This window comes from Gadus macrocephalus, chromosome 6 (genome assembly GCF_031168955.1).
Source record: "Gadus macrocephalus chromosome 6, ASM3116895v1".
Classification (NCBI taxonomy): Eukaryota; Metazoa; Chordata; class Actinopteri; order Gadiformes; family Gadidae; genus Gadus; species Gadus macrocephalus.
This window is the reverse complement of record NC_082387.1, coordinates 23,715,794-23,736,565: the sequence shown is the minus strand read 5'-3', so window position 1 is coordinate 23,736,565 and position 20,772 is coordinate 23,715,794. Positions and strand designations below refer to the sequence as shown.

The following is a 20,772-nucleotide window of genomic DNA, read 5'->3' as shown; positions in this document are numbered from 1 at the left end:
AACAAATGTGTTCGGCCTCTGTGTTATTTTGAGTGAGCTTAATTTAATGCTCATGTTTTATCTAAAAGCTTAATTAAATTGTCACGTTTTATCCAAAAACGTTTTTATTTTGAAGTGTACGAAATACAATTTATTGTTTAGGCAAAAAGACCCATAATTTTTGTTGTACCTTTCTCAGACGAATACAAATGAGGAGGGGCCAACTCAAACAAACCATAGACGCGCTTGCAGTCACGTACACATTGGATTACAACAGCAAGCTGTTTTGTACTTTTTTATATCTGCATCACATCGGAGTTTTCAAACTTCTAAACTTTAGCCTAGGCCGTAAATCAGAAGTACCGACGACCGATCATATTTGTTTTGGACAATGAATTACCCGTGACGACAACACGTCTCATAAGGTTTCTTCCGGAGTTCATTCAAGGCTAGGAAAGCTATCGTCTTCGGTCCCCACTGCCTCTATACATGTATGAACAATCAATTTGATACACGTAGTTAATCATTAGACATAGACAATATACACTCGCCATGCCTCTTATGTTATAAAGCTAGGCTCGGTACGGTCGTGTTGACACACTGGTTGTTACCACGGGAATATACTCATCCAGGCCAGTACCGTCTTTAGAGTAAAGTTAAAGAGCTGCATACATATTCGATTTTAATATAATTATCAATGAGTTCTGTTATGCGGAGCGTAAAACCTGCCGGACAGGTACTGGCCTTCCTGCTCCGCCAGCGAGCGTCAGCCTGGGTCTCCACTTGTGCTCTTAACAGCAGAGGGCTCCCTCGACCCGGGGAATACCGCGGATCCCTCCCCGGTACGGTCAGCTGCAGAACATTATGCTCAAGGATGGCGCTGAGAGAAGGACTCGTCTTCAGACAGGTGAGGTGGTTAATCTAAATAAATATATTTTGTCGACAATACTTTAACCTGTGCGTTCCACAATGTGTCATTTGTTAAACCGTTTAAACCGACTTCATTGTTTAGGGTTAGTAGATGAGTTTAATTCGTAGGCTACTTAATTTCAAAGCTACCCAATAGTTTTTCGTATTGATCAATATTGGTTAATGGTTTATTTTTGGAGGAAACGGATCGTCTGAAGACGTTAAACGTAAGATAAAACTTCAGCCGTTATAAAACAATATCTGGCTTTATTGATCAATTCACCAATCTTTAGGAACAGGGCGTGCACATCAATCACACGACTGACCGCCGCCCTTTCTGGAGCAAAACAACTAATACTATTTTGTGATGGTGTGGAAGTGTGGGTTTTGACATTATGGGGAACAATGTTGGGTTTGTAACTGCCACAGTGTTTCTCATGCGAACGTGGCAAAACAAGTTGTTATTAGCCTAGATTGCGGTTGATTTAGGCTTTTACTGTAGGATAAACCCTTTAGAATCCTCTTAATTTTCCGGAGTATCGGGAACAAAATCTGATTCTGCATCCAGATTCTGTTAGAATTGTTTTGTTCCAGCAGAGGTTATGGTGTGAGATGTTGCGGACAGAACAACAAAGTCAGCCACTAAACATGGCTCATTCACCATAGAACTCATGAAGGTGAGAGGTCAATTTCAGGCGTCCTACTATAAGTACTTTAATAAAAAAAACATGAATATAAGGTCTTAAGATGCACAAATAATTCTTTAATATAATTTACATTGTTTAAAATATTTTCTGCAATTGTCAGTAGAGGAAAAACAGCAAATGTCAAACTAAGTATTTTGGCTCTCCAAACTACTACTTCAACCATCTACGATGAAGAAATGTAAGGAAGTCACGGCCTCCCTGCTGCAACTGTCCGGCGGCGCTTCCACTAGACGATGAGCCTGCCTCATGCTTCGTTTCCTGGGTGTGGGACGTGTTTTCTTCCACGTCCCTATTCTCAAGGCTCAAAGGATTTTTCCCTGGTTGCCTTCATGGGCGTGGCGCATGTATGACCGTGCCTGCCATCTGGTTACTCTCTGCCCCTGTCTACCTGAGAGTAGTCTGTTTGCACCAATAAATGGTTTGCTTCAGTTGACGCTGAACTAGAAACCAACAACTTCATCTTGATGCACACATGCACACACATTTGAGTACGAGACAATTGACATAACATGGAGTCACCCTCAAATCACCTAGCACAACATTTCACCCATGCCTTAAATGAACCATCTCTAACTGTGTGTGTGTGTGTGTGTGTGTGTGTGTGTGTGTGTGCGTGTAGCTTTACGAGTCCAGCAGCAGTACCTACACTTACCTACTGGCGGACTCTGAAAGTGCAGAGGCCGTAATCATTGACCCCGTCTTGGAGACGGTGGAGCGTGACCTGATGCTAGTCAACCAACTGGGGCTAACGCTTAAGATGGCAGGTAGGGTTACCGCTTAAGATAGTGGGTCAGGCTAACGTTGGCATTTAGGGCTAACCCTCAAGCTAACGGGTGGGGGTAACACTGAAAATGTTAGGTATTCTAACGATGGGAGGTGGTTCTAACGACAGCATGTATTGCTAACACAAATGTGGACAGAAGGGCTAACGCTAAAGATGGCAGGTGAGGCTAACCCTAAAGATGGCCAAGTAGGGCTTATGGGAAAGCAGGTAGACTGCAATCAGGGCTGATGCTGAAGATAACCGGTAGATAGCAGATGGGACTCAGGTGAGAGATGGCAAGTACTAAAGACTAACGGTAAAGATCATGGTTGAGTGAGTTAATGTGTGTACGTGTGAATGTGTGCGCTCTCCGCAGTGAACACCCACTGCCACGCGGACCACATCACGGGCAGTGGGCAGCTGAAGCGCCGCGTGACGGGGCTCCAGAGCGCCATCTCGAGGCACAGCGGGGCGTCCGCTGACCTCCTGCTGTCGGAGGGAGACACCATCTCCTTCGGCCGACACGTGAGGAACCGGAACCGTCGCCGCCGCCGACACGCTCCGACACCGCTAGAAGTCTGCTCAGTTCACACATTCAATGCTTAAGTACTGAGGTTAGTTTAGTTTATCTGAGGGGTGGTGGGACTTGGAGGGCACTGTGGCCCCAGCTTTGTTAAAAACCCAGCAGGGACGTTTGGTTTCTTTGTTCTTTGTAGCCTTTCATAGCTTTTATAATTCATAGTACACACGCACTTCAAGTTCGGATTCTGATTCTCTCATGTGTTCACCTGGGTTTCCTCCCACATTGAAAGACGTGCATTAACCTTCTGCCACCGTCGGAAGCTGGCCGTAGACATGGAGGTGGTACCCGGGTGTCGCCCAGTGGCGGCGACAGCTTTTTGAGTTTACTCGAATGCGTCAGATGGATCTCCACCCAAGAGGAACGAAAAACAATAAATGTATCCTATCCTATTCTCCGTTGGTACCTGCAGGCGCTGTGCGTTATTTGGGTGGATGTCGACTTTCTCAGAGAGGTCGTGTGAATCTCCATTGGTCCGTGCAGGTGTTGACGGTTCGGGAGACTCCAGGCCACACGGACGGCTGTGTCACCCTGGTGCTGGGCGACCAGAGCTTGGCTTTCACCGGAGACACCCTGCTCATCCGAGGCTGTGGACGGACAGACTTCCAGCAGGGTACGCCCTACGCTGCTATTGTTGATCGCATCGAGGATCTTTTGTGCTATCCTCTGTCTGTCCACCTTTGTACTGCCAAGGCATACTGTTACTACTTTATGTCCTAAAATAAATACAACGGTGGAATGGGACAAAACTGCTTGTTTACCCAGGCTCTGTGTGGATTGATTAGAAACCTCTACGTTTCAATAAGTCACATACCAAATAGGCCGTGGTATGGATGTATGATGTATGCATGTCGCTGGTAAATGCTGTTGTTGTAATGTCACAGAGTGTCCACAGTGGGGCAGTGTGGTGTCATGTCGGGTGTGTTGTCAGCTGGCGTGGCTGCTCTAAACTTTTCCTTGTGCTCAGGCTGTGCCAAGCGTCTCTACGACTCCGTGCACAAGAAGATCTTCACGCTGCCGGACCAGTGTCTTGTCTACCCAGCGCACGACTACAAAGGTTCATCGGCAACATCCTCCTGTTTTTCTTTTTTTATCGTGATATATTGACTTGCTAGATGTTTACCTTGATGTCCACTGAGATAAAGTGGGAGATGTAGAGCTCTTTTCTATCTCTTATTTAGACTGAAAGACTATGCAATGAAAACCAAGCTATCAAACATCAAAAAAGTCACAGAACCTCTAAAGTAGGGGTCCGCAACCTTTTCAACATGCAGTGCCAGTTTGACATTTTCTCGTTAATGAGTGTGCCTTAAGCAACAATATAGTAAAATTAAGCTGAATTATGACACAGCGACTAAAACATTTCCAGAAGACCTGGAATGGTACTATTTCAATATAGTCCACAATCATGCATCAACATTTTTTTATTTTTTTATTTGTAATTTTAATTACATTTGTCCCATCTTAAAACACCATTTTCAGAAACTCATTCAAAAACATAATTACACTGTTAGAAATGTAAAAAAAGAGAATATATGAGAATGTTGGAACCATCCACATCAATATCTTTAAGACATGTACAGCTTTGCAAAACCACGTGAATGCGATGCATACAGACCACTTGCAACAATTTTTTTTAATATTTTCTTCTCTATTACTCACAACATAGGTTTAAAAACTATGAATTTATCCCATTTCAGAACACTGCTTTCTGTAACTAATTTAAACTTATTTGCACTGAGAGGAAATGGCCAAAACAGGATAAAGTGCAAGTGTGCCAATGATTATGCGGCCCCGGGCCAGTGGTGGCACGTGTGCCTGGGGTTGCCGACCCCTGCTCTAAAGCATACAAGCCAACGAATGGGTCGGTGGGGACGGTTAAACATTACATTGTATTGTGTGGTAGTTAAAAGATGTGCTTTAAGTAATTTGAGGTAAAACTCTGTATTCTCACTGTGGCTGTGTTTGAATTGTTTCACTTCTTTTCAGATTCCCTTAACTCTATAATATTAGTATAACTATTTAGGGAACAAGTACAGGGGGAATCCGGACACTAATTACTGTAACGTGTTACATGTCGTCCTTTGACAGCTCATTAGCATAAATAACATGTACCATCTATATCGTTTGAATCGGATGAAAAGGAAAGGGCTATGCATCATGGGATATATTGAGTTGATCATTTAACTGCTGGTGCATTGTGGGTTTTAAGTAGTGCACGCTCAAGGTCACAAGTGGGTCAATTGGGACACGACCTGTGACCAGGGCAACAGTTGGCTTCCAGTCGGTCACAGCTCTGTGTCCCCCCCCCCCCAGGTCAGACGGTGTCGACAGTAGGGGAGGAGCGGCGGTTTAACCCTCGCCTCACCAAGAATCTGGAGGAGTTCGTAGACATCATGAACAATCTGAACCTGCAGAAGCCGGCAAAGATAGGTACCCTGTCCCGTCCCTACCTCCCTCTTAAGATCCATATCATTCCTATAGAATAAAAACTGTTGATCCTGAGAATTAACATGTCTCTCCAGGGCCTTATGACGATGTTACAACTGCATGCGCAAGAGGCTTGTTCATCGAATCAAGTTTTTGTTGCATACAAAGTCATACATGTACATGTACAACTTGGAGGGAAATGCTTAGTTTCGCTGCTCCTTTGACTGCTGGGACAGTAATAAAGTGCTAAATACATAATTATAAGTAGTAGAGTAAACGGGTGAAACAAAAGTTCTAGTGTGTGTGTGTGTGTGTGTGTGTGTGTAAATATAAAATGGAGCAAATGAAAAACACAAATTAAATTAAATCCAATTAGACAAGTTATAAATATATATTTGTACGGATGAAACTCTGCAAATATCAGTATTGTGTGGGTGGGTGGGGGAGTCACACACAAATGAGCATGTCCATAATTGGGTGTCTCCCCCTTCCTCTCCACAGACGTTGCAGTTCCCGCTAATCTGGTTTGTGGGCTCCACGACGTCTGACCGCATCTCCAGCAGCAGTTGCTTTTTATTTGAGTGTGACTTTGATATTAATGAACATGTGCGTTAATGATTGTGAAACGTCTTCTCATAATTCCATGTTATAAAATGTGTAACCTTTGCGGGAAAGAGGAAATCATGACAATACAATAACAATATTCGCGTGTAGAAATGATGTGTAAATAAATACCACAATCATCAAATAATTAAACTAAATCTGTGTGTGCGTGTGTGCATTATTGCAATGGAAGTCGTGGAGAGGATTGTTTCAAGCCGGATGTTCTCTCTTCATGTTGCTATTCAGGAATACAAGTGACTCCTAAAGACAAACATGACCAGGGGTCTGGTTATCTGCTCGGGGGCACGGGGAGGCCATGATGACGTCACAGGGTAGGGTTGTCCCATTTGGTAGGGGATCGGTTAGGGGTAGCAATGAGGGGTAGCAATGAGCATGAGCAATGAGGGTTAGGGTTGAGATGTAGGGTTGAGACAGTGAGCAAAGAAACGGGATTGGGCCTTAGTCTGCACACCCCCCCCCCCCCACACACACACTAGCTAGGCTGTTTTGCATAGCACATGAATGACATTTATTTGCCATCAGAGTTACCAAGAGGCAAGTTTCCATCACAGCCATAATGTGCTCCCTGAATATTCAACATTACAGTATGGGCACCTGAACACTTGAACACTACAGTATTGGCCCCTGAATACTTCTTCAACACTATGGGCACCTAAACACTTGGAACACTACAGAATGGATAACTTTATTATGCCCCCCTCCCCAGACTCGTCGTGGTGGAAGACCGGTTTCTCCAGACAAAGAGTTGGCTCCTGTCACTGTTATTAAACTGTCATACTCGACTCCTCGAATGTTTTCACACATCAATCACCACGGGATGAGTGAGTCCTCATGTGTGCACTATGCGAAACATGAAGTCGGAAGGGAGTTTATTGGAGGGTTCACCTGGCGTCGCGTCAGCCTAGCTGTCATCATCTCGTGGGCCGTCAACAGGTAGGCCAATTGCGCAACCTCACCTGCGCTGCGCTGACGGACGGCATTCTGCTCTGGCGAAGGGGGCGTCGCCAGCAAGCGTCGTGAAACCGGAACAGCAGTTGCGTGTTGTTGTCTCAAGCTGGAAATGGATGAATCAGCTTCATAATATATGCCTTTACCCTGCCTGACAGCAGGAAACCACAGGCATGGCATGGCCTCATATGAAGCGGCAGTGCCCCTTGCCCTCCTCTGAAAGCGTTCGAGCGTATGGTTGCGTGTTAGATGCGCGGTGTCCGAACGGGTATCGAACTCAGTAAAGCGATCCCGACCTCGGTCTGAACCTACGGTGTGTGTGATCGTGGCGTCAGCGCACCGTGACGTCCGTTGCGACAGAGTAACAATGACGAGAAAGTCACTCACGTCCCCGAAAATAGAAATCGAGAGTGAGAGTGATTGTCCCGTCAGCTCGGGGGTAAACACAAAGCAAGCAGCCCGGAGTCTTTCTCTCTCACCAAAAACCTTTAGTACCCGCCTCTCCGGGCCGTCCCGTCCCGGGAACAGACGCCCCCGCCACCTGCGGAGGTCCGGTACTTTCCCCCGACGGTAGTGGAGACCGAATCAGACAGGGACGACATGAAGACCGCCCCCGGTATACACTGAAAGCGGCGTACAGAAGGACACGAGAAAAGGCTTCTCAAAGTGAAAAAGGAGCTCGCTGTTTTACTTGGGATCTGGTCGAGCGCCGATTTTCAGGAACTTCATCATTCCCAGGTAAGACTTTGTGTCTGACATTGGAAACATTGGTTGGACTGGGGTCATTTTATCATAAGTCAATTAAGTCATTCTATCACTTACTTTATTTGTTGTTTTTCACTAGCATTGAGTTAAATCAGTCAGTGGAACCGCCCACCAGTTTCACTTCGTGGTATACTAGTTCGAGTTTATTATTTTGGTTCCATGATTAAATATACCCTCTCGTGAGTCATAGGGTAGGGGTTCGCTCCCCTTTAGCCCACATGTATTGATATTCTTATCCCAGGTCATAGCGGTGGAGCCACCGGCTCCCAGGGGCCACAACCTCCCGTTCCGTTTACAAAGTCTTGTTTTAGGTCTTGTTTGCTACCAGTCCTTCTTGGTACGGTTTGTTAATCCGACGGAGAGGAGATGGGAGATGGGAGATGGGAGGGGGCTCCCATGGGAGCACTTGTTGTTTTGGTCCCAGGAACACATCTCCGTCTGATCCTCCGTCCCAGACAGTAATTACCGGAACACCGGTTCCCATGACCTGCCCCGAAAACTCCCAGGTCCCGACGGATCGCTCTGTCCGGGGGCAACTGGGCTCCCAGAAATATTCAATTAACTTCCTATATAAGAAAAATTGAATAACATATTCTGAGAACATTCCAGTTCGTCTGGGGGGGGGGGGGGGGGGGGTGTAATAGACCCCCCCCAACACACACACACTCACACACACACACACACACACACACACACACACACACACACACACACACACACACACACACACACACACACACACACACACTCTTACTGAATGCATTATAGGGATGGTTACTTATTCCCCCTCTCAAACGAATCACCACATGACTGAGCAAATATTATTTTTTGAAATACAATCAACTGGGATCTTGGATGCTGCAGTTTTCTAATATTAACCTAACCTGGCCCACGCCCATGCCTCCCCAGGTGTGCTTATCACCCTGTCTCACCTGTATTTCCTGTATAACACCCCATCTATCTCTGTTCAGCCAGCCCATTGGCGGCTCCAGGCCACATGACCTGTGTCCTGATTTGTTGTTTGTTTATTGGATTAACCACGTTTGGGTTTCAGGGCAGTGAAGACAGCTACGGTGTGTCTGTGAGACCAAACTACCACACACTGCGAACACTCTGAGCATTCTGTTGTGTCATAGATATTAATCATTATTAGTGCTGAATATAAATGTATCTTTCAACATTGTAGGTTGCACCCTGTTGGAATTGGCAGGCGATAGTCAAGGCAACTTTATGGGATACTTGATGAATGTAATATTTTAGGATCATTCAATTCATTTTTTGCATTTTCTGACTACCTTATCTCTCTCTTATTCTTAAATCTTCCCATAATGTGAACCATAACTTTGCAGAAACGACTAGCAATAATTTCCATTTTATTCACGTTATTTATTTGACACTCAAATTTCATAACCTTATGAGCAGTTTTACATGACATGTGTTTTACCACACACACCCAACTTACACAATAGACACGTTGTGTAAATTGTTATGTCACACATTTCTTATGTGTTTAAGGTCATTATTTTGACCTCATATTATGTCAACATTATAAACCTGATAATACCAGTTCAAAGGTTTTTTAACTAATCTGTGCTGAACGCGGAGAATGCTGTGCATGGCCACAGTCACAGCTGTGTGTGTGTGTGTGTGTGTGTGTGTGTGTGTGTGTGTGTGTGTGTGTGTGTGTGTGTGTGTGTGTGTGTGTGTGTGTGTGTGTGTGTGTGTGTGTGGCATGCAAGGAACAATGTTGACAGCCTCAGGTGTGTGTGTGTGTGTGTGTGTGTGGCATGCAAGGAACAATGTTGACAGCCTCAGCTCTCGTGTGTTTTCAACGTAAACAGCCACCGTACACTGCTGCTGTAGATAAGGCCCCAGTTATCTCTCTGATTGGTTGTAATGTTTACCCCACCCACTCTATCTTTGGTGACGCAATCACAGAAACAGGTTGTAGATGAAGCTGATGTGGTCGGTTGCTGCTATACTGCTTTCTATAGCTCTATAGTGTTCTCTCTCTTTCTCTCTCTCTCTCCTTCTCTCTCCCTCTCTCTTTGCCTCTCTTTGCCTCTCTCTTTCTCTCTCTTTGCCTCTCTCTCTCTCTCTCTCTCTCTCTTTGCCTCTCTCTCTGCCTCTCTCTCTGCCTGCATCCACAATTCTCACATCCGCATACATTTATGATTGCCAAAGCACGTACAAATGAGAATAAGATGGACAACACATAATGTGTCTGTCTGCTGTTTGTATTGTTCAATGCAGAACATTCTCTCTCTCTTTGTCCCCCTCCCGCTCTTTATACATCTCTACCTCTCTCTGTATTTCTCTCCTTTCTGTGTCCCTCTTCTCTCTCCTCCCCCTCTCTCTCTCTCTCTCTCTCCACCACATGACTGTCATATGCTGGGAGGCGTGCAGCAGATTAGATTAGATTAGCATAGCGCTGGTTAGCATTTATCAGCTCTCCCTTCCTGCTCCACAGAAATGCCCCGAAATAACTTGGACGAAACCAGGAGCCAATGGGAACAAGGGCCGCGGCCGCCCTGGATCACACGATTGGCTGGAGGACAAAGCCCCGCCTCCTCAGGGGCGGAGTCAGACACAGAGAGCAGTAGCACTGAGAGTGAGGTATGCTGAGTGTGTGATAACTTATGTTATTCTGTGTTATGGTTACTGGATAGTTATGTTATGATTATGTCATGTTATATGATCGTCAAAACATGGGAAATGTATATGTCAGTGCTGCAAACAAGCATGACATTATTATTGTTTAAATTGTGGTGAAAACGTTGAAGACTTTGACATTTTTGTGTTTTACACATATTTCTCTGGGAACTTTACTGGAAATTATACTTTCCCCCCATTGTCCTCCGTGGTATCCAAAAATAGTATTTATAGTATTATTTATTTGGTTCTGCAAGTCAAGTCAGTAAGTTATTGTTCCAATCCAGTTTTAGCATCGAAACTTGAGAGAATGTCTTCAGTCTCTAGTTGGGCAAGCATTTAGAAAGAATTTGGGACATGCTATCATTAGCTCTTTATCTCTCTGGGGCGGGCTAGCATTAGCTCTTTATCTCTCTGGGGCGGGCTAGCATTAGCTCTGTATCTCTCTGGGGCGGGCTAGCATTAGCTCTGTATCTCTCTGGGGCGTGCTAGCATTAGCTCTGTATCTCTCTGGGGCGGGCTAGCATTAGCTCTGTATCTCTCTGGGGCGGGCTAGCATTAGCTCTGTATCTCTCTGGGGCGTGCTAGCATTAGCTCTGTATCTCTCTGGGGCGGGCTAGCATTAGCTCTGTATCTCTCTGGGGCGTGCTAGCATTAGCTCTGTATCTCTCTGGGGCGTGCTAGCATTAGCTCTGTATCTCTCAGGGGCGTGCTAGCATTAGCTCTGTATCTCTCTGGGGCGTGCTAGCATTAGCTCTGTATCTCTCTGGGGCGGGCTAGCATTAGCTCTGTATCTCTCTGGGGCGTGCTAGCATTAGCTCTGTATCTCTCTGGGGCGTGCTAGCATTAGCTCTGTATCTCTCAGGGGCGGGCTAGCATTAGCTCTGTATCTCTCTGGGGCGTGCTAGCATTAGCTCTGTATCTCTCTGGGGCGTGCTAGCATTAGTTCTGATTCAAAGTGACCTAGGATCCTTCTCCTCTCTAGGTCCGTACTAAACAGACAGGGGCGGGCTCCGTCAGGGTCTTCCCTTCCCCCTCCCTGATCCAGCAGCGAATCACAGATATCGACCAACGGAAGGAGGAGCTTAGGATCCAGGTTGGTCCAATCAGCAACCCATTTCCTGATCCATATACTTCTTATGAACATTTGAGATATTGGTCCTGGTTTCGGAATGAACCAGACACAGGTCCTGGTTTTAGGCGGAACCACATTCCGGTATACAGATTGGAGAAGATACAGGAGATGATTTGACACTAAACCCGATACAGGTCATGGTTTCAGAATGAACCAGAAACAGAGCCTGGTGTTTGACTGGACTAGAGACAGGTCCACAGACTGGACCATATTAAGGCCTAGCAGCTACAGGGACCGGTGGGAAGGGAAACACTGAATGCAGCATAAACACAAGACAAAGCATTTTCGACTCCCTCTCATTCCCTAACCATGTTGTGCTTGCTGTGTTCCCTGTGAGTCACCTCTCCACCAATCATGACTCACCTTCCCTTGCTCTCTCCACCAATCATGACTCCCCTCACTTTGGCCTGTGGGCCAATCAGCTTCAGCTGGAGATTGCCTTGCTGACGGGCGAGCTACAGACCGAAAGACAGCAGCTGGAGAGACAGCGAAAGACCCTGGAGGAGCAGCACAAGAAGCCTGTCCCCCCCAGACCCACGGTAGGACCATCTCTAGGCTATAGGTAGGACTACCACCTCTAGTAGACAGAGGGTAGGACTACCACCTCTAGTAGACTCAAGGTAGGACTACCACCTCTAGTAGACAGAGGGTAGAACTACCACCTCTAGGCTCTAGGTAGGACTACCACTTCTAGGCTCTAGGTAGGACTACCACCTCTAGTAGACTCTAGGTAGAACTACCACCTCTAGGCTCTAGGTAGGACTACCACCTCTACTAGACTCAAGGTAGAACTACCACCTCTAGGATCTAGGTAGGACTACCACCTATAGTAGACTCAAGGTAGGACTACCACCTCTAGTAGACAGAGGGTAGGACTACCACCTATAGTAGACTCAAGTAGGACTACCACCTATAGTAGTCACAAGGTATGATTTGTTGAATCTTAAGTCAGAGGGTTCGGGCTAAACATGCCAACCAGAGAGGTAAGCGGGGCCTTGCCTACTCTGAGCGCAGCAGTATACTGTTGTTGTCTACGTTGGAAACAGAGAGAGGCTCACTAACCGTCTCCCTCTAACCAGGAGCGAGACCGTTTGGAGGAGGAGAGGAGGCGGGTGGAGGAGCTGAGGAGGAGGTGGGAGGAGAAGGAGGAGGTGGTTTCGGGTCAGCCTGAGAGTCAGAAGGAACGGCTCACTCTGCAGCAGGTGGGCTCCATGGACCAATCAGAACGGGCCCCTTAACACCTTTCCACCAATCACATCAGACCTCTCACTGGCTTTGTTGACCTTGTTGACCTTAACCCCTTAAAGGTGCAGAAATGGAATATAATATATAGTTATGTAAAGTCAATAAATAGAGCATGTTAAAATGTGTATACAATCCAAGGAAAATAAGAATTGTTGTGTTTTCGTTTCCTTGGAATAGGCCCCTTATATCTACACAAGGAGTGGGTCCATTTCCATGGAGTACAGTAGCCCAGAACAGACAAACTGCTGTGGAGGGGACGCATTTGTTTATTTGTATAACCATGCAAAGCAGCTCATGTTAGCAAATAAACGCTACCTCAACGAAGAACCATTTTCAATCCTAATTGCTGTCTTACTTGTAAGCTATTACTTATAGTTTTAGAGACTAAATAACAAAATACAAATTATAAATCTATCAAGGAGCCTCATCAATGGACACTTTGCTACTCGCTGATGTGGTAGAAGATGACATCATATTGGAAGTACCGACCGTAACCTAACAGGCCAGTACAGGCCATTGTAGCTTCTCCTGCGTCTCATTATTGCATAATGTCTGCTGCTGTTACGACAGAATTTCCCTCAGGGATGAATAGTACCATGTATCAGCGATCGCCCAATCAGATCAGAACCCCAACACCGATCGGCCTATCAGATCAGCTGCCGTCACTCTGTAGGGCATGGAGACGTGCAGGTTCAGACGTCTCCATTGACTTCTCTCTAAACTACAGTTACAACTCTCACACGACAGGTCTGACTGGTACACACACCGTACACGCACATGCACACACACCAACTAGAACCAAAAAGTAAAACAAAATGTACCTGACGCGAACACACCGCTCCACGTCAGATATTCATTCCGACCTTTGACTCTGCAGGAGAAGGAGGCGATGGAGGCGGCGGTTCGGGCGTTCGAGGACTGGGAGTTCAGCATCCTGGAGAGCGAGAGCAGGTTGGAGGAGGAGGCAGATGAGGAGGAGGAGGAGGAGGACGCGGGAGGAGATCTGTCCGTCCAGCAGCAGCAGCAGCAGGTGATTAGCTATGGACAGGTACCGTCACACCCGGTGTACACGGCCATTAGGGTTGGAGAGACAGGTAGGGCCTGGACAGTAGTTACAGAGACGGGTCATTAGAGAGCAGGTAGGGGTTAACCAGTGACTAGAGACGGGTCATTAAGGATCAGGAAGGGGTTAACCAGTGAATAGAGACGGGTCATTAGAGAGCAGGTAGGGGTTAACCAGTGAATAGAGACGGGTCATTAGAGAGCAGGTAGGGGTTAACCAGTGACTAGAGACGGGTCATTAAGGATCAGGTAGGGGTTAACCAGTGAATAGAGGCAGGTCATTAAGGATCAGGAAGGGGTTAGACAGTGACTAGAGACAGGTCTAGTCATTAAAGGTTCCTATGCACATGCCCCTTAATGTAGTGACACACACACACGCACGCGCACGCGCACGTTCCAGTCCAGTCAAGGTGTGTATATGCCTTCCTCCTCTATCTCAATCTTTTCCTTGCTCTCTCTCCCTCCTACCACATCCTCCCTAAAAAGAACTTGGATTACACCCCATATCACATGACCTGCTGTACAGTCACCTGACCTCCAGTCAGCCAACAAAAGGACAGAGGGAGAGTCAGAGGGGCAGAGTTCGTCTCATTACAGTCAGCTGCCCCCTAGTGGACAAGGTTGCCCCCTGCAGCTCAACTTTCTGAGGTTGCAGAGTTCACTATCATTGACGGCTCAATGTGGATATATTTTGATGATTTTAGATTTAGTTAAGCCTCTTAATGTATACACAAGATGTGTGTTAGATCATAATGGCCGTTTACTAGTTGGGACATGAAGGTATGGCATGAGTGGATATATTATGCATATTAATATGATATAATGTATTGACATCAGGAGCACATCCATCATCTGGAGAGGCAGTTGAAGGAGGTGGAGCGAGAGAAGGAGAGGGAACTGAACGCCCTGAGAAGAGAGAAGAGAGACCTGCTTCACACAACCCAGATGGTGCCTGTTTGTCTGTTGGTCTGCCTGTCTGTCAGCCTATCATACTGTCTGTCTTTCTATCTATCTCTTTGTGTTTTGGTCCGTCTGAAGGTAAATTCTTAACAGAATAAATATTGGACATTTTATTTAGTTTTTTTAATTTAGTTTTGTTTCTTTATTATTTTTAGATGCTTAAAGAGAAGAAGCCGCTTGCTGATTGGTCGAATATCACTGGCTCCGCCCCCTGCATGATATCCCTGTCCCCCGTGGCCAACAACAAACCAACCAAGGTAGTCGACGGATTGCCTTGGAAACCGCTTGTGCTTGGCAGATAAATGGGTGGTCATGGAAACCGCATGTGATTGACAGGTGTACTATGTTCCCCACCATAGGAACCTTGTCAGGAGTTCTCCAGTTTACCACGGAGGCGACATCCCCACGGCAACCATCTCCATGACAAACATCACAATGAGAGGCCTCTCTCAGCTCAAGGTGCTTAAATGGTCCTCAAGGATGACAATGTTACAGTTGTCATGGTGACTGTTGTCGTTTTACGCTGTTTTAATGTGTCCCGTGTGTTGGGCTAAAACCAAATTTGGGAGCGGTTCAAACCATTTTTGGGAAGGGCTACTACCATATTTGGGCATGGCTGAATTTCGTCTTTGGTCTGCGCCAGAGGATCTCAAATGTCTAAATGCCTTCCTATTTCCTCAGTTTAAATGAATAAGTTTGAGGAGGAGAACACTGTTTTTATGACTCACTCACTCTGTCTCTCCCACCCCCACTCCCAGGGTTTATTCGCTCGCGTCCGGACCAAAGTCCCGGCTTCATCTCCTCATCTCTGAGACTCACCAAGGGCAATCGGGTCTCTCAGAGGTCCTCATTTAGCAGCCGAAGTGTTGGCGTGCTAAACGCTAACAGCAGTAGCCGTATAGCAAGGTCAGGTATCCCTATCCTCAAATATACGTATCTATATTATCTATATCTATATCTATATCTATCTATATATATATATATATATATATATATTGTTTTCTCCATCCAACTATCATGATTATTCCCTTACTTGTTATTAATAAACCACAGCCATAAGGCCTGTTAAATACTGCCATACTCCTCTATACCCTCAATACCCTGTTACACCACTCTGTACCCTGTTATACCCTGCTATACCCTGTTTACCCGGCTGAACCCAGTTACACCATACCCTGTTATACCCCTCTGTACCCTGTTATACCCCTCTGTACCCTGTTATACCCCTCTGTACCCTGTTATACCCCTCTGGACCCTGTTATACCCCTCTGGACCCTGTTATACCCCTCTGTACCCTGGTATACCCCTCTATACCCTGTTATACCCCTCTGTACCCTGTTATACCCCTCTATACCCTGTTATACCCCTCTGTACCCTGTTATACCCCTCTATACCCTGTTATACCCCTCTGTACCCTGTTATACCCCTCTGTACCATGTTATACCCCTCTGTACCCTGTTATACCCCTCTGTACCCTGTTATACCCCTCTGGACCCTGTTATACCCCTCTGGACCCTGTTATACCCCTCTGTACCCTGGTATACCCCTCTATACCCTGTTATACCCCTCTGTACCCTGTTATACCCCTCTATACCCTGTTATACCCCTCTGTACCCTGTTATACCCCTCTATACCCTGTTATACCCCTCTGTACCCTGTTATACCCCTCTGTACCCTGTTATACCCCTCTGTACCCCGCTGTACCCTGTTATACCCCTCTATACCCTGTTATACCCCTCTATACCCGGTTATACCCCTCTGTACCCTGTTATACCCCTCTATACCCGGTTATACCCCTCTGTACCCTTTTATACCCCTCTATACCCTGTTATACCCCTCTGTACCCTGTTATACCCTGTTATACCCCTCTACACCCTGTTATACCTTGTTATACCCTTCTATACCCTGTTATACCTTGTTATACCCCTCTATAACCTGTTATACCCTTCTATACCCTGTTATACCCCTCTGTACCCTGTTGTACCCCTCTACACCCTGTCATTACTAACTAAACCCTGTGTCCCCCTGCTGCTGCAGTCAGTCCCCGGGGCTGGGCGACCTGCTGGAGATGGAGAGGAGGCTGCAGGCGGCCAGGGCTGAGAGGGAGAGGCTGCTCAGAGAGAGGGTGAGCCTGGAGCACAGAGCCCCCCACAACACACGCTAGGCTAGGCAGGCTAAGGGCTGAGAGGGAGAGGCTGCTGAGAGAGAGGGTGAGCCTGGAGCACAGAGCCCCCCACAACACACGCTAGGCTAGGCAGGCTAAGGGCTGAGAGGGAGAGGCTGCTGAGAGAGAGGGTCAGCCTGGAGCACAGAGCCCCCCAAAACACACGCTAGGCTAGGCAGGCTAAGCTATGCACGCAACGTTAGCTTAGGTATGCTGTACTGGGCTAGACATGCTACACTCAGCTAGATATACGCTATGACTGATATGATATACCAGGCTACATACACAACACTGGGATGGATATGCTATGCTAGATGTGAGGCACACTACGTAAGATTAGCCAGGCATGCGATTCCAGATTTCTGGTGCTATACTATGCTTAACTATGTATGTATGTGTGTGTGTGTATATATATATATATATATATATATATATATATATATATATATATATATATATATATATATATATATATATATATATATATATATATATATATATACACACACACACATACATACATAGTTAAGCATAGTATAGCACCAGAAATCTGGAATCGCATGCCTAACTATGTATGTATGTGTGTGTGTGTATATATATATATATATATATATATATATATATATATATATATATATATATATATATATATATATATATATATATATATATGTACTACTATTTTTATAAAACTATACCTACTAATAAAAACATTTTAGAATGATGCTTTTTGTGCACTTTGGTCTTGATCACTCAAAAACTTTTGTTTCCTTTTCAGATTAATTATGAATTGTTAATACAATTTCCAGATAAAGTTCATGCATTGTAGTGAAAAGACCCTGCCCTGTAACAAACTATCTCTCTCTCTCTTACACGCACGCACGCAAGCACGCACACACACACACACAAATACACACACACACACACACACACACACACACACACACACACACACACACACACACACACACACACACACGTGAGAGAGACACATGCCATTTTGTGTGAGGTCAATTTGCTCTCCGACCAAGAGCTATTGATAACTTCTTTACTGCTGCCCTTCAGCAGGTGCAGCGGCGGTTGGTGGTTGAGGAGGTCAAGGAAGAGGAGGAGGAGGAAGAGGAGGAGGAGGAGGAGCAGGCGGAGAGGAGGAGGCAGAAGGAGCACAGTTCTCCAAGAACAGACATTATTCATCTTCCAGACAAACCCCACCCCCAGAGCCCTGCCCCCTCCGGCTCAAGCCCCGCCTCTCCGGAGATACCCACCAATCAGATCACTTCAGATCAGGTGGGTGCCGGTGAATGGGTCATTGTGTTCACCGTCTAGCCCCCGAATGACCTGTCTCCACCAGGAGCGAGGGAAGGTCCCCGGATGAAGTTGAACTTCTCCTGTTTCCATTTTTTTTTTTTTTACTTCGACAGAGCCATGTTCCCCTCTTCCTGGCTGTGAACTTTGACCTGCGCGTGCACGTGGAATCGCTGGGTCATGGCGTGTCGGGGTGCCCCGGGCTACGCATCAGCAGCCGCCGGTGCGCTGGTTTCCTCACCAAGAGGGGGGGGCGCGTCAAGACCTGGAAGAGGAGGTGGTTCCTCTTCGACATGGACCACCGGCGACTAGCCTACTACACAGGTCAGACCACTACACAAACAGGGCATTCTACCGGTCTGACCACCAGCCTACCGGTCTGACCACCAGCCTACCGGTCTGACCACCAGCCTACCGGTTAGACTACTAGCCTACCGGTCTGACCACCAGCCTACCGGTCTGACCACCAGCCTACCGGTCTGACCACCAGCCTACCGGTCTGACCACCAGCCTATCGGTTAGACTACTAGCCTGCTGGTTAGACTACTAGCCTTCTGGTTAGACTACAAGCCTACTGGTTAGACTACTAGCCTACTGGTCAGACCACTAGCCTACTGGTTAGACTACTAGTCTACTGGTCAGACCACTAGCCTACTGGTTAGACTACTAGCCTACTGGTTAGACTACTAGCATACCGGTTAGACTACTAGCATACCGGTTAGACTACTAGCCTACTGGTTAGACTACTAGCCTACTGGTTAGACTACTAGCCTACTGGTCAGACCACTAGCCTACTGGTTAGACTACTAGCCTACTGGTTAGACTACAAGCCTACTGGTCAGACTACTAGCCTACCGGTTAGACTACAAGCCTACTGGTTAGACTACTAGCCTACTTGCTAGTCTAACAGTATTGTGGTCTAGCCAGTAGGCATAGGTTACACAGGTCAGTGTAATCAATCAATCAATCAATCTAGGGGATGCACTAAGGATGTGTGTTATGTCATATATTTTATGTCTTTTGCAATACGAGTTTGATTTCATAAATGTATGTGTGATGTTATCGATGTGTGGATGTTTTCTATGTGTGTTTGTGTGTATGTGTGTCTTTCTGTGTGTGTGCTTGAGATGAAATAAATGTGGTTAAATGTTTTGCGGAATATGTGGGCTAGTGATGCAATAAGTCTACGTGTGTCGACTGTCTGTCGGCCTGTGTGTTTAAATGTGTGTGATGTTATGTGTTTTTCCCCAGATCACGACGAGAGGAAGTTGAAAGGTGTGATCTACTTCCAGGCCATCGAGGAAGTTTACTACGACCACCTGCGCACAAGCTCGGTAATTATTCTACTTATTCTAGTACTAAAACTCTAGCACTAATACTACTACTAATATACTAATATAATATACTCTAAGATCACCTGTGTACAAGCTCGGTAAGCATAGGCCTACTACTATTATACTAATACCCTGCTATACTATACGGTACTAGAATACGTTTCAGTACGAGTAATAGTACATATTAGTATACTGTGTAGTAAGTCTCAAAGGGTCTGCCTGATGTCATGCATGAAAAACCTACTAGCAATACAAGAAGAGTAGAAGACTAATTATTGTTATGATTATTTGTATAATTATTATTATTAAGAAGAAGTACTAGTATAAGTCTGAGTACTAGTATTAACATATAATGTGTGTATTATGAGTTTCCCAGCCCCAGCACAACTTTTAGTTGATGAAATATGCTCTATAAAATAAACATAATCTAATCATTATTAAGACGTACTAGTGTTGGTGTGTATTAGTACTACTATATAATGTGTTTTATCGTCAGTCTCCCAGACCAAGCCTCACGTTCTGCGTGAAGACCTACGAGCGCCTCTTCTTCCTCGTCGCGCTGAGTCCGGAGGCCATGAGGATCTGGATGGACGTCATCGTCACGGCAACAGACGAGCACAGTCGTTACTGACCGCCCCCCCCCCCCTAAGGATGGATGATGCACTTCCTGTGGTTACAGGAAGGGACCCAGGTGCTGCAGCAGATCCCATCCCCCTGTGCAGTAAACGCCCCCGCTGGTCTGACTGTGCGCCCCCTGGAGGCCACTTTAAGTATTACACGAGGGGCGAACACTACAGGGATTTTGTATTTTTTGTCGGTCAAATATTGAATCTACGAAGGAGGACTAGGTGGATTTTTTAGTGGAGTTCTGAGTATAAAGTCGGAATTCTGAGAAGGAAGTCAGAATTCTGAAAATTAAAGTCAGAGTTCTGATTTTAAAGTTGGCCCTAATCCTGTTCTGTAGGAATCAGGGAGCGTTTACACTGCCATGGTTGGTTGCTTTAAAGTGAACGTAATATGGATACAACTTTTAAAGCTATGAATACATTGGGTTACTGTGTGCTATATTTTATGAATGAACGGACAGGTTTAAATTTATATCAGGTTGTAACTGGGGATATGCATCCTATCTGGGGCTTATAAAGAATATTATCTTGCATGTAAAAATGACAAACTGGTACAAATAAAATGTTATGAAACGAAAATGTCC

The 20,772-nt window shown here is 45.9% G+C and overlaps 2 protein-coding genes across 7 annotated transcripts; both read left to right on the top strand.

Moving 5' to 3' along the window:
- The first annotated feature begins 231 nt into the window (after positions 1–231).
- ethe1 (ETHE1 persulfide dioxygenase) lies at positions 232–6,129 on the top strand. 5 transcript variants are annotated; one of them, XM_060055165.1, is made up of 8 exons: positions 244–886; positions 1,486–1,565; positions 2,215–2,359; positions 2,735–2,883; positions 3,422–3,551; positions 3,906–3,995; positions 5,255–5,371; positions 5,870–6,129. In XM_060055165.1, exons 2-8 carry the CDS (start codon positions 1,560–1,562, stop codon positions 5,914–5,916), a joined length of 684 nt encoding a protein of 227 aa, XP_059911148.1. In that variant the 5' UTR covers positions 244–886; positions 1,486–1,559; the 3' UTR covers positions 5,917–6,129. The 5 variants fall into 5 exon arrangements, with proteins under 5 accessions (XP_059911149.1, XP_059911146.1, XP_059911148.1 ...); XM_060055164.1 differs by lacking the exon at positions 1,486–1,565 and having other exon boundaries at positions 246–470; positions 781–886; XM_060055163.1 differs by lacking the exon at positions 1,486–1,565 and having other exon boundaries at positions 242–886.
- Positions 6,130–6,932: 803 nt separating this feature from the next.
- Positions 6,933–20,767, top strand: LOC132460120 (pleckstrin homology-like domain family B member 3). Of its 2 annotated transcripts, none has more exons than XM_060055162.1 (15): positions 6,933–7,678; positions 10,176–10,321; positions 11,343–11,453; positions 11,915–12,031; positions 12,572–12,694; positions 13,615–13,785; positions 14,637–14,747; positions 14,915–15,016; positions 15,119–15,218; positions 15,518–15,665; positions 16,797–16,884; positions 17,992–18,210; positions 18,345–18,552; positions 19,480–19,562; positions 20,059–20,767. In XM_060055162.1, exons 2-15 carry the CDS (start codon positions 10,178–10,180, stop codon positions 20,191–20,193), a joined length of 1,860 nt encoding a protein of 619 aa, XP_059911145.1. In that variant the 5' UTR covers positions 6,933–7,678; positions 10,176–10,177; the 3' UTR covers positions 20,194–20,767. The 2 variants fall into 2 exon arrangements, with proteins under 2 accessions (XP_059911145.1, XP_059911144.1); XM_060055161.1 differs by having other exon boundaries at positions 6,941–7,678; positions 17,989–18,210.
- Positions 20,768–20,772: the final 5 nt, after the last annotated feature.

What these genes read in the sequence shown, in the direction of transcription:
- ethe1 (XM_060055163.1), top strand. Translation starts at nt 677, where the DNA reads ATGAGTTCTGTTATGCGGAGCGTAAAACCTGCCGGACAGGTACTGGCC. An exon ending in GCTAACGCTTAAGATGGCAG is followed by an intron (nt 2,360 to 2,734) that starts GTAGGGTTACCG and finishes CGCTCTCCGCAG; the next exon opens with TGAACACCCACTGCCACGCG. An exon ending in ACGGACAGACTTCCAGCAGG is followed by an intron (nt 3,552 to 3,905) that starts GTACGCCCTACG and finishes CCTTGTGCTCAG; the next exon opens with GCTGTGCCAAGCGTCTCTAC.
- LOC132460120 (XM_060055161.1), top strand. Translation starts at nt 10,178, where the DNA reads ATGCCCCGAAATAACTTGGACGAAACCAGGAGCCAATGGGAACAAGGG. An exon ending in TGCTTCACACAACCCAGATG is followed by an intron (nt 14,748 to 14,914) that starts GTGCCTGTTTGT and finishes TATTATTTTTAG; the next exon opens with ATGCTTAAAGAGAAGAAGCC. An exon ending in GAGGCCTCTCTCAGCTCAAG is followed by an intron (nt 15,219 to 15,517) that starts GTGCTTAAATGG and finishes CCCCACTCCCAG; the next exon opens with GGTTTATTCGCTCGCGTCCG.